This window comes from Muntiacus reevesi, chromosome 2 (genome assembly GCF_963930625.1).
Source record: "Muntiacus reevesi chromosome 2, mMunRee1.1, whole genome shotgun sequence".
Classification (NCBI taxonomy): Eukaryota; Metazoa; Chordata; class Mammalia; order Artiodactyla; family Cervidae; genus Muntiacus; species Muntiacus reevesi.
The window spans coordinates 95,721,104-95,738,138 of record NC_089250.1 but is presented as its reverse complement, the minus strand read 5'-3'; the positions used below and the strand labels follow the sequence as shown (position 1 = coordinate 95,738,138).

At 36.2% G+C, this 17,035-nt stretch overlaps 1 protein-coding gene across 1 annotated transcript in view; it reads left to right on the top strand.

Moving 5' to 3' along the window:
• ANK3 (ankyrin 3) overlaps nt 1-17,035 on the top strand; it is a 366,098-nt gene that overhangs the window by 115,703 nt on the left and 233,360 nt on the right. The window contains exons 2-5 of the mRNA XM_065922389.1: nt 5,186-5,287; nt 5,689-5,787; nt 5,989-6,087; nt 15,401-15,499. Coding sequence (XP_065778461.1) covers nt 5,186-5,287; nt 5,689-5,787; nt 5,989-6,087; nt 15,401-15,499 — 399 coding nt within the window. The remainder of the gene's footprint in view (nt 1-5,185; nt 5,288-5,688; nt 5,788-5,988; nt 6,088-15,400; nt 15,500-17,035) is intronic.

Below are 17,035 nucleotides of genomic sequence, written 5' to 3'. Positions count from 1 at the left end.
TGGAGTCAGACTGTCTGGATATGGATATATATCCTTGCCACTCACAAGTTATATGTCACTGTGAAAGTCATTCATTCTCTCTGTAGCTCAGCATATGTAAAGTGGAGCTACTACTAACAGTGCTTCCTTGCATTAGGACTTCTACCCAAACCACCACAAGCTAACTGGTTGGAAACAAGAGAGTGTATTCTCTCACAGTTCTGGAGGCCAGAGGTCCAGAATCCAGGTGTCCTCCATGCTACACCCTCTCCAGAGGCTCTAGGGAATAGTTCTTCTTTGCCTCTTCCAGCTTCTGGTGACTCCCGGCCTTCCTGGTCTTGTGGCAACGTTACTCTAGTTTCTTCCTCCATCTTTATGTGGTCTCCCTTATGTATCTCTGTGTCTTCTCTTTATTAAAAATTGAAATGTAGTTGATATACAGCATTATATTAGTTTCAGATGTACAACATAATGATTTGATATTTGTATATCTTCTCTTCTTATACAGACATCCATTATTGGATTTGAGGTTCATTCTAATCTAATATGACCTCATCTTAAATAATTTTATCTGCAAAAGCCCTATTTCCAAATAAGGTCATGTTCTGAGTCTCACAGTGAACATGAATTTAGAGGGACATTATTCAACCCACTATACTATTCTATGGAAATATTATATGGATTAAGTTAATATAAGTACTTATACAATTGGGGTTTCCCTGGAGACTCGGAGGATAAAGAATCTGCCTTCAATGCAAGAGACGTGGATTCAATCTCAGGGTGGGGAAGATCCCCTGGAGGAGGGAATCTCCAGTATTCTTGCCTGGAGAATCCCATTGCCAGAGGAGTATGGGGTCACAAAGAATTGGACACACACACACACACACACACACACACACACACTATACGCTTATACAATTAATACATATTATATTAAGTGTGACTAATGATATAATTCAGTGCCAATAATATAATTAGGTTAATCTAAGTGCTTGTAATAGTGTCTAGCACATTGAGTTATGAAGTATTAGTTATTACTGAGATTAGTACTTGGGAATTTTTTTTTTAATCACTGCTTTCTGTTGAATAATATTCAGTACAGGTGAAAATTTTGAGTAAGTTAAATTCCTGACAGTACTTGTCTGTCCTTGAAGCGATTTCTTTGTAAAACATACATGGTTCATATTTCTTATCTAGTAAAATTTTATGTAGACAAGACATCAAATAGTGGCAAAAGATACATACATTTTCCAAATTCCTCCTTCAGATTTTCATCATCTAGAAGGGGCGGGGGAGGAGAAAAAGTGCTGACCAACTTGCTCATACTCATTTTGTAGCAACTAACTGTAGACGACGGCCTCCTTAGTATGACTTTCCACGTGACAGCGCTCAGCCTCTCTTGGGACCTAATCTCCTTCCAGAGTAATTTGTCTACAGTTGCCTTTAAAGAGACACTGTGTGGGTAGAATGTTCTAGATTGAAAAGCAGCTCATGCATAGCCTGTGTTAAGAGTAACCCCTAGTTACTCGATTGAATGACAGCTAAGATGAAGGCAAGTGAGTCTTAACTGGTACCACATCTGTTTTGTTTCCCACCATACAGCTCGATGTTGGCAGGGCTAGAACAAAGTCAATATGCAGCTAATGCTTCTGGAAGAAAGACGTTGCTGCGTGGCTTGCAGGTGGCTGAGACTAGAAGGAAGAACTTCTCAGTTCTTGTCTGTGCGCCATAATAGCTGCATTTCCTAAGTTGCATTGTTTCTTGAGGGCAGTCTTTACTTCCCTCTTCTTGCTCTTTCTTCGTATTTTCCTCTCTTTCTCTTCCTGGACTTTTTCTTTGAAGTACAAGCAGTGGCTGGTTATTATTATTGGTGTGTTGGACATTTCTGCGTATAACAGAGCTGGGAGAAGTGAAAAAAAAAAGAAATTAATTCCTTTTTTTCTTCCCTTCTCTTTTTCCTGAAGTTCTCAGTTGATAAATTAGCCACCGCAGAGAATTATTTGATACCAAGGTATACGGGGTGAAATAGATATAGGGAGGGTATCCACCAGAGAATTCTTTATCCTTAGAGCAGATGTTCTTAGACATGAATCTGTGGGCGAACTTTGTGATCCTGAGCCTGAAATAGTGCGCAAATTATGTTTGCATATGCATTTTTATACACATGCATGTTTATATTGCATGCATGCAGATTTATATTTATATTGCAGGTATGCAGATTTGTGTATGCATATTTGATGTCTGTATGAAAATGTGTGTGTATGCAGATCTGAGGTACATAAGCATACTTGGTCTATGTATGTATATATGTGTGATTATTGAAAGAAAGCAACTGATTCATAACTTTTGTTAATCTCAAAAGAATCTGAACACCAAATAGGTAGGCAAGCACTGAATTTGAATATTTTGTTTATACTGTCTGTATTTTGTTTTGCTTTAAAGTTTCTAGTGGGAAAATTCTGAGAAACTGTGAGAGAAAAGTGGACAGTATAAAGAATCACCAAACCTTTTTAGATCTCGAATCAATTCAGGGGCTTTCCTTGAATTCTGACATCTTTTTTTTAAACTTCCATAACTGCTGTTTTTGTGTATTCAAAGTCAGTGTTTGGGGTGCCGACTTAATCCACTGTTGTTATCTCTGGCCATTGAAATAATCCAGGCAGGCTGTGTCATTTGTTCCCAGGACAGCATCAGAGCCCTTCTGGGCAAATTCACTTAATAAGTCACTGAGCAGGCACAAAGATGATGTTTTATGGTACAGTGACTCATCCTTGCATAGCTAATTTGTTTCCAACCGAACTTACAAACCAAACAAAACTAACCTTCTCCAAGTACCAAATTGCTTTAAAGACTGAACTTTATGTTTCATTACATTCCTGGAAACTTTAGTTTGTCCTTTGTCTGATTTGAACCAAATTTGTTGTTTTACTCTTACTTAATTCTCTGCCCTGATTAAATTATCTGCATGCTTGACTCAAATCCCAATTTTACTTTAGCAATACCTACATGTGTTCCCAGACACCAAACTTATGGCTTAGCTTATGCTCTCTGCTGTTCAGCTTTGTATCATAGCAAATTCTCAATGTAAATAGCTCTTGTGTTGTTTTTGTTGTTGTTAATAAAGCCTCCTGTATTGTTCCAGGAAATATTTTAATTAAACAGTTTGTGCTTAGTTGCTCAGTCATGTCTGACTCTTTGCAACCCCATGGACTGCAGCCCTCCAGGCTTCTCTGACCACGGGGATTCTCCAGGCAAGAATACTGGAGTGGGTTGCCATGCCCTTCTCAATTAATCAGTTATTTCCACACAGTTTACTTATTTGTTGATTCATCCATTCACAAATCATTTATAGGCACCTGCTATGTGCCAGGGATGCTTCCAGTTGTAGGGGAAGCAGAAGGATGAATGTCATACATATAGTCACTGCCTGGTACTAGGTCAAGGCATATGGCAATGCAAAATATGAAAGCCTTTTGAAACGCACAATCTTTAAACAAATCAATTTACTATTTTTTTAGAGCAGTGGTTCTCATCTGGAGAGGTTTTAGCCTTCACCTTGGGAAACTTGGCTTCATGAAGATGTTTTTGGTTGTCTCAAATAGGAGATTCCACTGGTTCCTGATTGGTAGATGCTGGGAATGCTGGTGAACATGGACACTGGACAGGATTGTTCCTTACATCAAAAAATTATCTGGATCAAAATGCCAGTACTGCTGAGATTAAGAAACCCTAATTTAGAAGAAGCAGGACTCTTTCAGAGAGAGGCATACTAATGTGCAAGGAAAGAGAGGAGACCCTAGAGGCACTGCCCTTTCATTTAGGTCTTGAGCAAGTCAATTCTTAACTGAACTGACCCATACCAAAATTGGAGATTCTTCTGAGGGACGGAATTCTCTTCATCTCAAGTACATTTCCAGGGTCAAATTAGTGTTCCTCAAGGACTGGCATCTTAGTGACTTTCCTTTTGTCTACCCTTTAATACAGCTCTGCCTATTATTCAAGAGCTCACAATTTAGGGAAGACAAAGGACAGGTACACCAAAACCTATGATACTGGGTGATAAATACCAAGAGGGCTCAATGAAATGAGTGCCTTGGGAGCACTGAGCAATTGAGCTCTGCCTGGAGGCCTGGGAAGCCTTCACAGATGAGGTGGCAAGTGAATGGGAGTTTGAAGGAGGTAGTGGCCAAATGCCTGAAGGAAGACACTTGGCTCTTTAAAGCCACATCCTGCATGATTGCATTTATAACCAGTGATGTTTTCGGCATCCCTTTCAAGAAAATCTCCTGTAATTCCTTTACAAATTGTGCACACTCAACTTGGCAGTTTTTCTTATCACTTTTTTCTATTAAAAAATTTCAGTAGCAGATGATTTCAGCTGTGTAACTGTAGGTATTAGAATTTAGCAATAGTTTAGAGTTGGGAGCTTCCAATGAATGAATTATAGACTTGGCTTTTGATGTTCAAAAAAGGTGGACATATTTCTTTATTTGTTCAGGTTAATACTTCTAATAGAGTTGTCCATGGGTTGTGGACTTAGCTTTAAAATATATGGAAAGTATGCTTCACAAACTGTAGACGTTTATAAATGAATGCTTTTCAAATGCAATCAATGTTCCAACACATGGCTATGACCTGCAGGAAAACTGAAGAGAACATCATTAACCACAAATTCCTGTTAAACTAGTGTAACAGCATTAAATGTATTTATGAAGCTATTAATTGAAAAATTGGCCATAGTTATATACAAAGGAATGACGTGGATGTTAAATCACTTTTTTAAAAATTATGAGTTTCAGATGTAGTATTGTAGTTCAACATCTGTATAATTAAACTTATGATTAAAGAGAGCAGTGAGGTTTATTGTAATGTAACTACCAGAAAGTTTCAGGATTTTCCTTAACTCTTATGAAATTGTATGTGCCTACACATCCTGGGAAATTTTCTCTTTCAGTTTGGAATCACTTATGGCATCACAGAAGGAATAGTTTTATACACTTGAAACTAACTTTTGAAGTTTCGTTCTTTTCCTGGTGACTTCATGAAGACCTTATATTAGTGTTTTCATGTTAGAAATAAAATAGTTCAGTTGAAAAAAAATCTCGGTTTTACTTATTTTTTAAATAGTTTGAACAATAATCTGGTAGTTAGAAGCAGGCATATTTGTTTCCTTTTTTTAACCAAATGTTTTTTCTTTTTTATTCAGTCTGATGCCAATGCGAGTTACTTAAGAGCAGCTCGAGCTGGACACTTAGAAAAGGCCCTTGACTACATAAAAAATGGAGTTGACATCAACATTTGCAATCAGGTTAGTTGTGGTGATTGTTGTTGTTATTTAAGTTTTCAGTTAAATTTTTTTAAATCTAGACTTTAAAGTCCTCAAATCCTCTATTACCAAGGCTTTCTCTTTTTGCCAGTGTTTTCTATTAAATGTCACCAACTTGAATGATCAAGTTATTCTTCGCTTTGTTAGAGGAGCATTCAGAAATGTAGATATGTGTCCTTGAACAATTAATTCCTAAAATAAAGTACATAATGACATCAGAACAACTGACCTAATTGCCACAAGTTCTTTTATTCCTAATTCAGGCTCCTGCATTGCACACATGCAAATTGTTGTTGGTAGGGTGTTTTCTTCAGAATTCTTAGTGGACTGTTTACCGCTCTATTTTCAACCTGCTGAGTAAAGCTTTCCCTTCACTTAATCAGAATGGGCTGAACGCTCTCCATCTTGCTTCCAAAGAGGGCCATGTAGAAGTTGTTTCTGAACTGCTACAGAGAGAAGCCAATGTGGATGCAGCTACAAAGGTCAGTGTCACACATTTCGTGCTTTTTGTTATCAGTTGCCCAATTCAATGAGAGTTCAGTAATAATCCGGGCATGCTTCTCATGAAATACTCATCAACATTGTTCTCCTGGGGAACTTACAGAGGGATTTAATATTTTGTAAAATGTTGAAAGCAGAGAGAAAGATGGGTGAACTGATGGCTCTTGTTTCTCGTTTCACAGAAAGGAAACACAGCGTTGCATATAGCATCTTTGGCAGGGCAAGCAGAGGTGGTAAAGGTCTTGGTCACAAATGGAGCCAATGTCAACGCCCAGTCCCAGGTAAACCTATATCTCAGATGCCAAGAAATGCTGTGATCATGATTCACAAATAATGTTCTGGGTCAGGTGCTTGTTTGTTCTTGTGTCTTCTAAGATAACAATATTTAAGAGCTATATCATCATTAAGGAAAAACCCAGGACAATGGGCAGGGTCAATGCAGCAAGGACTGTGAAGAAGTACCCTTTGCCCTTAAAAGCAGCAAAAATTCATTCACTTAGGTGACCACTTAGGTCCTGTCCTTTTATTTCTATTTGCCAGCAACTTTTTTTGAAATGAATACACAGGCAGACCTTGGAGATATGTGGGTTCAATTCCTGGCCACCCTAATAAAGCATTGTTGCAATAAAAAAATAGTCTGCAAATAGTAAATGTTGGAGAGCATGTAGAGAAAAGGGAACACTCATACATTGTTGATGAGAATGTAAATTTGTGTACCACTATGGAAAACAGTACGGAGATTCCTTAAAAAACTAAAACTAGAATGACCATATGATCCCGCAAGCCCACTCCTGAGTATATACCCAGAGAACACCATAATTCAAAAAGATACATGTACCCTAGTGTTCATTCCAGCACTGTTTACAATAGCCAAGACATGAAAGCAACCTGAATGTCCATCCACAGAGGAAAGGATAAATAAGATGTGGTGTCCACACATACATGCATACAATGGAATACTACTCAGTCAAAAATAATGAAATAATGCCATATGCAGCAACATGAACGGAACTAGAGATTATCATCCTAAGTGAGGTAAATCAAAGAAAGACAAATACTATATATCACTTATATGTGAAATCTTCAAAAAAAGTGATACAAATGAACTTACTTACAAAACAGAAACAGACTTTAAAACAAACTTATGAAAACCAATGGAAAAAGGTGGGGAGTAGGGGGATAAATTAGGAGTTCCCAGGTGATGCAGTTGGTAAAGAATCCGCCTGCCAATGCAGAAGACTCGGGTTCTATCCCTGGGTTGGAAAGATCCCCTGGAGTAGGAAATGGCAATCCATTCCAGTATTCTTGCCTAGAGAATTTCATGGACAGAGGAACTTGGTAGGCTGCCATCAATGGGGTTGCAAAAAGTTGGACATGACTGAGCAACTGAGCATGCAGGAGAAAGCACTCCTATATATAAAATAGATAAACGAGGACCTACTGTATAGCACGGGGAACTCTTGTCAATATTGTGTAATAATCTATATAGCAAAAAAATCTGAGCAGGTATGAACATATGTATATGCATAACTGAAATAATTTTGCTATACACCTGAAACTAACATGACATTATAAATCAACTATGCTTCAATATAAAATATAAATTTAAAAGAGTTATGTTCAGTGAATGGGCTTCCCAGGTCTCTAATGGTAAAGAACCTGCTCGCCAATGCATGAGACTTAAGAGACACAGGTTCTATGCCTCAGTCAGGAAAATCTCCTGGAAGAGGGCATGGCAACCCACTCCAGTATTCTTGCCTGGAGAATCTCATGGATAGAGGAGCCTGGCAGGTTATAGTCCATAGGATTGCAAAGAGTCAGACATGACTGAACCAACTTAGCACACACACATAAATATTCACTGAATAAGTATATTATTCCAGATTATTTAGTTTCATATATATCCTCATTTGCAATCCTCTACGTGTGAAAGGAACAGGTTTTCCAAAGTCAGCCATCTGTAAGACTGGTATGTATGGCTGGTAGTTATAAACACAAATGACTGGAAAATCTCTGTAATGTAGAGACTTATTCTATTTTATGATGTTAGCTAAAGTCCAGTATAGTCAATTCCTATTTACTAACTGAGGCATCACTGTTGCTCCCTGAAACAGATTAGGGAAAAAAAATAGCAGAAGAACTTTAAAATCCCCAACCATTGAAATTTCCAGATTGTTTGTAATGGATTTACACCGATCATTCATTCAGAAGATTCTCCTACAAGCTCTGAGAGTCCTGCGTGAAGTTCTAACAAAAATACTAACAGGTTATCATTTGGTGGACTTTGAGTCCAAAAAAATTAAGTTCACAATATTGGTCTAAAAATACAGGTCTTCATTATCCAAATTATTCATTATGTGAGTCCCCCAAAGATGTGAGCTTGTGTAGGAGAGCTTACATCATCATAACACATAAATATCCACTAAGGACCTGACTGACTATTTTTTTTTATTTTATTGAAGTATAGTTGATTTGCCATGTTGTGTTCATTTCTACTGTACAACAACATGACTCAGTTATACACTTATATATATTCTTTTTCATATTCTTTTCTATTATGGTTTATCACAGGATATTGAATATAGTTCCCCATGTTACACAGTAGTATCTTATTTATCTATTCTCTAAATAATTATTCTCTTCTAATCCCAAACTCCCAATCCTTCCCCCTCACTTGGCAACCACAAGTCTGTTCTCTGTGTCTGTGAGTCTGTTTCTGTTTCATAGATATGTACATTTGTATCATATTTTAGATTCCACATATAAATGATATCATATGGTGTTTGTCTTTCTCTTTCTGACTTACTTCATTTAGTATGATAATCTCTAAGGACCTGACCATTTTAAGAACTGGTCTCTACTCAAACATTCCTTCCAGCTGAAGGCTGACATCTATCCTGGTTCATCAGTGTCTACCCCAGGGTGTTAGATTGAACAAACTGACTATAGAACAAAGCTGCAAGTTTTCCAGAAGATGTAGGATGTCATGAAGTCAGGAAAAATGATACTAGAGGACTGCTGAGCACACAGCCAAGTTATGAGGTCGTGGCTTTCTGCCAGGAGTAGACCAGGCTGTGTGAAGAATCAGGATGATTTCCTGACAGATGTTTCCAACTTGAACGATTTGAGAAACAAAATGTTAAATGAAGGAAAAACTTAGTCTGAAAATAAAAAGTGAAGGCTGTCAACCCACCATATAGTTTTGTTGGAAATGAAAATCATACTTTCTCCTCCAGAATCATAGTTGGTTTAGTCTTCATTCATTCTGTGAACTCGTACATGATGCAGTTATAACCTATATTTTGTTAAATCATATAAATTCACTTTTACAATTTCTGGTTTTCTCTTTCAAGATGAAGTCTCAATCTAACTTTTTTTCATTATTTACTATGGCCTTTTGATCTCCACGTTAAGTGCACTTGATTTCCTCAGTTTTTTCCAAGACTGATTATCTTTGAGTAACAGGAGCCTCTTGTACTTTATGGGTCCACAGAATTGCAATGACTTTCCACCTTGTTACGTCATGTTGATGAAAGCTCTGATGCCATTTAATATCAGTGTTGCAGAAAAGAAACTGAAAGGTTGCTGCTGAGCCATGAAAGAAGCCAGGATTCGTGGCCTCCAGAGGAGAGGAATTCAGTCCAGGGCCAGTGTCGAGGCTTGATTGCTTAGAGCTTTTGTGTAATAAAGTTTTATTGAAGTATAAAAGAGATAGAAAAGCTTCTGACATAGACATCAGAAGGGAAATGAAAGAGCCCCCCTGTGCTAGCCTTTAGCAGTGTGTTATATACCTATAAGCAAGCTGTTAATTAGAGAAAGGATATGTCTCAAACCTCAGACTGGCATCAGACCCCTCACCCACAACACGCATTTTGAGTAACATTGGCACAATGTAAGTCATCTCAGGCCATAAAACGATTGATGTGAATCTTGAAAAAAGGCAGGTTTCCAAGTAAATGTATAGTTTCATTAACATAGATTAGGAGAACAATGTATGAGTAAAACATACTGGTTTGTTGAGCCCTTATGGGTTCTGGGTCTTAAGTGGAACTGACTTGAAGAAAGACAGGGTCTAGGGTAAATACATAGTTCATTAACATAGCTTGAGAAAAATATTTCCATAAGAAAAACGTGTTGGTTAGCTCACGGTTTGAGAAAAGTTAAGTTCAGGTGGAACCAGGTGTCATCATGGCAACACAGAATTTTAAGAGAAACCTCCTTTTAATTTTGTATAGAGAAGAGAAAATAGTCTGACACTTGTAGTTTGTTTCCTCCTGCCGCTTAAGAGAGAGATAAAAAATGCCTGACACTTGCAGCCTGTTTCCTCCGTTTGGAGACCCCTGGCCTTCCTGCTTGTTACCCTGTCAAAACTGTTCTTCCAACCACATGGTTTCTTGTGTAATTGGTCTAATCTTTAGTTCCCTGTGGTTGGACTTTTGTTACATAGTTTATGCCACCTGTTCTGATTCCCAATGAGAGCTCACTTAGAGTGATAATGTTTTTCCAGAAAGGAGCAATATAAAGTTGAATATTGACAAATATGAGAGAAACACAGACCAGCTGACCACAAGAGAAGCATTATGCTTTTCAACCAATTATTTTTAAATGCCTCTATGATTTTTTTTTACTCAGGAAATAGCTAGTGTTAAGCTCTGAGGTAGTGGGAAATGCTTTGGTCCATTTTCATTTTCTTCTTTTTTTCCCCAAGGGAGAGACAGTTAGCCTCCCCCATCTTGTAAACAATATACACATTCTTGACTAATGTTCAGAGGAGGCATAGTTTTAAACCTTCTTTCCAATGTCTGGGAGAAACTGTAGTCAAAATAAAATCCTAAGCAGATTTGATTTCAATTTACGCACATTCTCTTCTGATGATGAAGTGCAGAAGAAGAACATGGGCTGTGAAATGCCCTGTTCCTTGCAGCTGTGCTTGGAGTACCCAGCCACACACTTGACAGTAAAACCTTACCCCTTCCTCTAGACATCTGCCCCAAGAAACCTTCTGAACTGCATCATTCTGTGGATGGAGTAAGTAATGAGATCACCACACAGCAGAATGGATTTTTAAAGATAATTCCTGGTAGCAGCTTTTCAAAAGGAACTTTCATAAAGAACAACAAGCAGTAATACCATGAAGAGCAATGAAATTCCATTTAGGTGGCAGAGCATCACAGGAATATTAATATTCAAGAACGACAGTATTCCTGTCCACGTGAAATTTTATCCTATAGACAATAATTAATTGCCAACGAGGAACAGTATCAAAAGAGCCCCTCACCTTCTTTAAATATAAAAATTCTCCTGGAAAATAAAAATAGCATTGGACAATATCAAGTTCTGATGAACTGAGACTCTATAAACTAGGAGTTTATAGATTTTTAAAAATAATTCTTGTCATTGCCTTGATCTTAGGTCTTAATAAGGAGTTAACTCTTTCTTATATTACTTAACATTCCAGGAAATCATTTAGTCCTACCCTGAGAAAGAAATGGCGTTAGATAACTAAATTGTGATTTTAAAGAACTCTAGTTTAAGTCAAAATACAACAATGATACAACAATGATTAACAGTGTTTGCTCTTGAAAAATCCTAACCTGTCATGTCAAATGACATCCCTCATGCTTTTCTCTTTCTCTGTCTTTATTCCAAAGACACCAATCATATTTATAAAAAAAGCAGTCTATTTCAAATATTATTTTAGCTATCAAAGTATTCTAAATGGACAGGTTTTCACAGTGGTTTTAACAAAGACAAAGCCCTTTAATTAAGTCAATGTTTCCTTGGTCTTTCTGTGTTTTTAATGTTTCCTATTGAGGAGGAGGTCAGATCCTGATGAAGCTAGACAGTGGGTATGGCCCAAATAGAGCCTTTCTGACCTTAAAACTAATAGCATATCTCTGACGTAAACAACCTTCAGAAAAATTAGTATCATATATGAATCAATACAAATTGATTACCAAGCCCTTAATATTTTAATTAAAAACAGTACTTTATGATATACAAAGGCTTAGTAGAGGAAACTAGCGTAGATAAGAAAATTTCAAGGATGAAATTTAAGCCCTTATTTTAGTTCATTTTATTTCATTTTTATTTTATTTTTGTGAGTACTAGGCAGCATGCCTCAGTACTATCTATAAAACTAGAAGTCTGCAACTTTGCATACTTATGATAACACCACAACACTTGTAATAACACTGCAGTGCCTTCAGAGCAGAGGGAATTGAAGATATTGGATAAAGTCAGGAATCAAGAAGCATATTCGGTCTTGAGCTGTTCTACTTTGTGAGAATTCAGTCTATTGTTGCTACAGAAAAGAAAATGTAAATTGGGCCACCCATATGTTCCTTTTTGGTCAGCTCTTTGTTTTGGAAATTTCCTAAGTTAGGAAATTAATATAAAACCAGTGATATACTTTTTTCTCTTAAGAGAAAAATAACATCTTTCCTGAAATCTGACCATTTTCCTAATCCAAGTACCATTTCACAGAAAAGCATTACAGCTCTAGGTCATCCACACTGAATTTGCTGGTACCTTAAGCCTCTTTGCACTAGAGAGTAATGGTAATACCTTTTTTCACTCTTTCCAAATGATGCTTATAATTATCTCCCTATAACGTAACCAAATGGTGTGTATGTGTTCTCACAGCTTCCTAATCCTTTCCTGAAAGATGATTTTTTATTAATTGGTGTTAATTTCTATTGCTTTAATCCAAATAACTTCAGCAATGTGGAATTCTCTGAGGAACCCATAGAACAGAAGGCTAAAGAAGCTTTCAGAAAGCTTTGGAAACTAGGTAGTTGGAGTGAGAGAACCTAGTCAGCAGCTAAAGGGTAAGATTGTCCTTTGATGTGTTCCCTACAGGTCATCCGAGGGTGGGGAGGGGAGGTTTGGTAGAAAACAGGACTGAGAGGATTGGAGAGTTGTCATGGAACAGCAAACAAAGCCATCCTTTACATGCAGTTGTACATCCTTTACATGCAGTTTACATGCAGTTTACATCCTTTACCTTGCAGTTGAAGAAGAGCTGGCCAATTTGCGTCAGTCCAACCAAGACCAGTCCTACCTAAACATGAGCGAAAGTGTAGTTTCTTTAGAGAAAAAGCAATACTGCCAAAAAAGGGGGGCCAAGATAAACACACATATCCACACTCAAATGCCCACTATAAAATTGAAATTTCCTTGATGGAGGCCTCATCAAAAATCATTTTATCAGTATGGTCAGCAGAGGTAAAATGAGACCCTTCAATGCCATATATTATGTGATTCCACTTACATGAAATGTTTACAACAGACAAATCTGTGAAGATGGAAAGCAGATGAGTGGTTGCCAGAGACCATGAGGAGAGGCCAAAGTATGAAAGCCTGTGACTGTTCAGAAAATGACCAGCTTAAAAGCAATAGGTATACAGTCAAGCATTCAAAAAAGAAAAGGAAAAGCTACTGTGGAAACAGAGCCCCATCTTGCTGTGACTCATGTCTGCAGATTACTCCTGAGAAGTTCCAGTTGTACACATCTTACTCTCTGCCATGATGAAGAAGGCAATGGGATGATGTAAAAGTTGTACGTCTTACGAGTCACTCTGTAGAAACTCCAGGTGTGCAAGAGCAGCATCTCCTAAAGCTCAGTGCCTAGTTTTGGATTCCCTTCACGGGTCAGGAAATGTTTGGTTCTGGCAGGTTTCCTCAAGAAGAGTGCAAGTACACTGGGCTAGAAACCAGACATGCAGCAGAACCAGTGTTTCTTAGGTAATCTTGAGCTACAGCAGATCTCTGCCCTGGAGTTGAGACACCACTGACATATATTATCTACTTGATATTTATGTCTCAGAAAATAATATCCATTTTGGAATTTTTTCTTAAAAATTTTACTCCTAAAATCTGAATATTTGGTCTGGAAATCTTGGGTAATATGTAGTTCATAGAGTGATAGGGAAAATCCACCTTTTCTTTTTAATATTATAAGTTTTTTTCTCTTTTTTGGTTAAGAGATATTTAAATCAACCAAGAGTTAAACAGTCTTTCATTTTGGTCAAATAAGAAAATGAGAAAAAAGTAATATGATAAAAAGTCTAAACTGCCTTTCAGTTTCCTTCATAGGTCTAGGAAGAGTGACAAAGATGAAACCCACCCATCCCCCCACCCTACCCCCCCAACACATATACACACACACATTGGATTGCAGTTATGCATGTTTTAATATTGATAAAACCTTTCATGATAGAACAAAGTAACAGTGAAATTAATAATTTTACTAGGTAAATATTACACAGTGAAGAAGCTTGAATCTTGTGTCATACCCTACTGCCTCTTATTTTGTGTCTCTAATCTTGAGCTTGGCAAGCTAATAACCTGGCTAATTACAATTATGTGTAAAATAATTAGAATAGAGGAACTCTCTGATGAATAAAGTATATTCACCATGGTAGATTTGTTATGTGGTACCACTTTTATCTGCTTAAGAATCTTTTAAACTTCCTAATTCTGAGGTATAAACCAAAAAATTGACATTAGTAGAGGTTGAATTTTATGTTATTCATATTACTCATCCAGAGATTGGATAAGTAAGGTCATCATATAATAACTGATATTTATAGTAGTGAACTTAAACTTTGGTGGAATCACAAAACTTTGAGTATTATTTTGTAACATTTAACTTAGAATGTATTTCCATTTATTCTTTGAGATTGCATAATATATACAACAAAATTTCCAGACCAGTTAGTTAAATAGAACTAAATTCTGAAAAATTTGTTCAAAGAAAATTTATTATAGTTTGAAAAACACTTGTTTTGGTATATATATCTTGCAATAAGGTTTTTTTTGTAATATTACAGTATTTTACAGATGTGAAATACATTGTTTCAGAGAACATTTTCACTAAGAAACTTAAGATATATATATGCGTTTATTTCCAAGTTCCTTGGCAGTTGGGCACACTTCAGACACTGATGTACAATATGTCTTTGCAAAAAATACAAGGAAGGAAACTTACAAAAAGTAGACCATCTAATTGAATTCTACTTTAAAACTGAAGTATATCCTTTTCAAATTGGTGTTCTTTCCTTTGCTCCAAGTCACCTCATATGTGGTAAGTTTGAAGCTGTATGAAATTAATATAAATTCCTTCCAAAGTTGGAACTATTTCAAGTGCTTAATTTTATGTAAAAGTATTACATATTTTGTTTAGGAGAAATAATTATTGCTTGGGGTAAAAAACTCATTGGGACAATGACCAAATGTATTTTTCTTCATATCTTCATGGTATCTAGTAAAACTCTTTACTTACGGTAGACACTCAATAAGTGGTTAGTTAAATAGATACATGTGTTTAACTAAACTGGTTGTATTGGTATGAATTAGACTATTAGCTATGAACCACACTCAAACAAGAATTATGAAGCATGATTAACGATTATACCTCATAATTCTGCTTAAACTATCATGCTCAGGTTTATAATACATATAAATATATATATTAAAGTATTATAAAAATTACTGTGTGTGAGCATTTCCTGAAACATATAATATCATCAGTACAGTAGAAAGACAGATTTGCTTTAAAAAGCTACAAACATTTAAATTGGTATTTTGCAGAATGGTTTCACACCATTGTATATGGCAGCCCAGGAGAACCACCTAGAAGTTGTCAAGTTTCTCCTCGACAATGGTGCAAGCCAGAGCCTGGCCACAGAGGTAAGACACTTTGGTTCTTTTTATGGGTGAGTTCATATGTTTATAGGGATTTTAGAAACCTGAAGTTGTATCATTGAGAATCTGTCCCACTGGTATTTCATTATAGTTGTATATTAATGTGTGGGCTCATAAGTTTTTATGAAATACATTAGAAAAGTCTATTTTTAGTCTTTCAAGAATCTTCCTTGCCTAGTTACCCTTTCTGCTCTTAAATGCCTGGCTCTACCCTATAATTGAGCTATTTGTTTACTATTTACATAATTGCTTGAGAGTACTTTTCTCCTTCTTAGAATTTTGCGTCAAAGGCAGCCATCGTTTTGAAATATTTTTTGTGATAGAACATAAATTTTAAATTTGTTGTTTTCCAAATTTAAGTTAGCATAATTATAATGATTGAATTTATGTATTTCTAAAGTTAACTAATTAGATTTAACTCATACTTCTAAACAAAACTAGTATACATTTTTGAATAGTAGGTAAAAGCAGCCTTTAAAAAAAAATTTGCAATCATGAATAGGGGAGTTATTAAAAATAAAAAGTTATTTAAGTCACCAATACTATTTTAGGTAATGTAGTTTACTTTTGAAACTAATCTGGATGGAAGATTGTGATCCCTTGAAGTATATCACTAGAAATCTATTGCTAATAATAAAGTACTGCTGTTTGTGTACTCTTTATTGTTAACAAAAGAAAATTAGAACAGGTGTAGGGTTATCCCTGTCATAAAGCCAAAATCTCTTTCATTCTGAAGTGTTTCCTGTATGGCACAAGAAAGGTGTATATCATCGGGATTATATGCACAGGGACTGCACATAACCTTGTCCAACTTTTGAGATCATGCCTTCCAGGAAAACCAGGAGATAAATGAAGAAGCAGTTCAAAAATATACAGATGACCACAAATGCATGAAAATACCTTATCCTCCCTTATAGTCAAATAAATTTTAATTTATTAATCAGATAGAGAATGAGATCCAGTCTTTAGCCCATGAGATAAGGAAGAAATTCAAGGGGTAGGAAATACTGCAACTTAACTACTGTATTGGTGATGTTGACAACCAGTTGCAACACTTTTGTAGAACACTTAGCAGTAATTATCCAAATTAGTATTTATACACCTTTTTGCTTAGCAATTCCACTTCAAATAGTTTAGGTGATATCATATATTAGAAGATAATGCAAAAAATAGTTATTATATAAGAAACGGCAACATAATTAGTAGTAACAATTTTTTAAAAACCAGGAAGAACCAAAGGGGAAGTTATTGGATAAATATTGCTTTACTTAGACTGTAAAATGGTACTCTACCTATTAACAATGAGGCAAGACTATGTACTAATACAGGAAAATGTCCATAGTGTACTGTTTCCACTGGTTTATTCTGAGAATTCAGAGAGAGCCTTACTTTTCACTTCCTAGCCTTCAGTTCTCTTGGGGATTTTTATCTTGAGGATGGATTTAAAAAAATAATAATAATATCCTTAGAGCTTGGTAATAAATAATGAATGGCTAATAGCAGAGTAACTGACATTTGTAT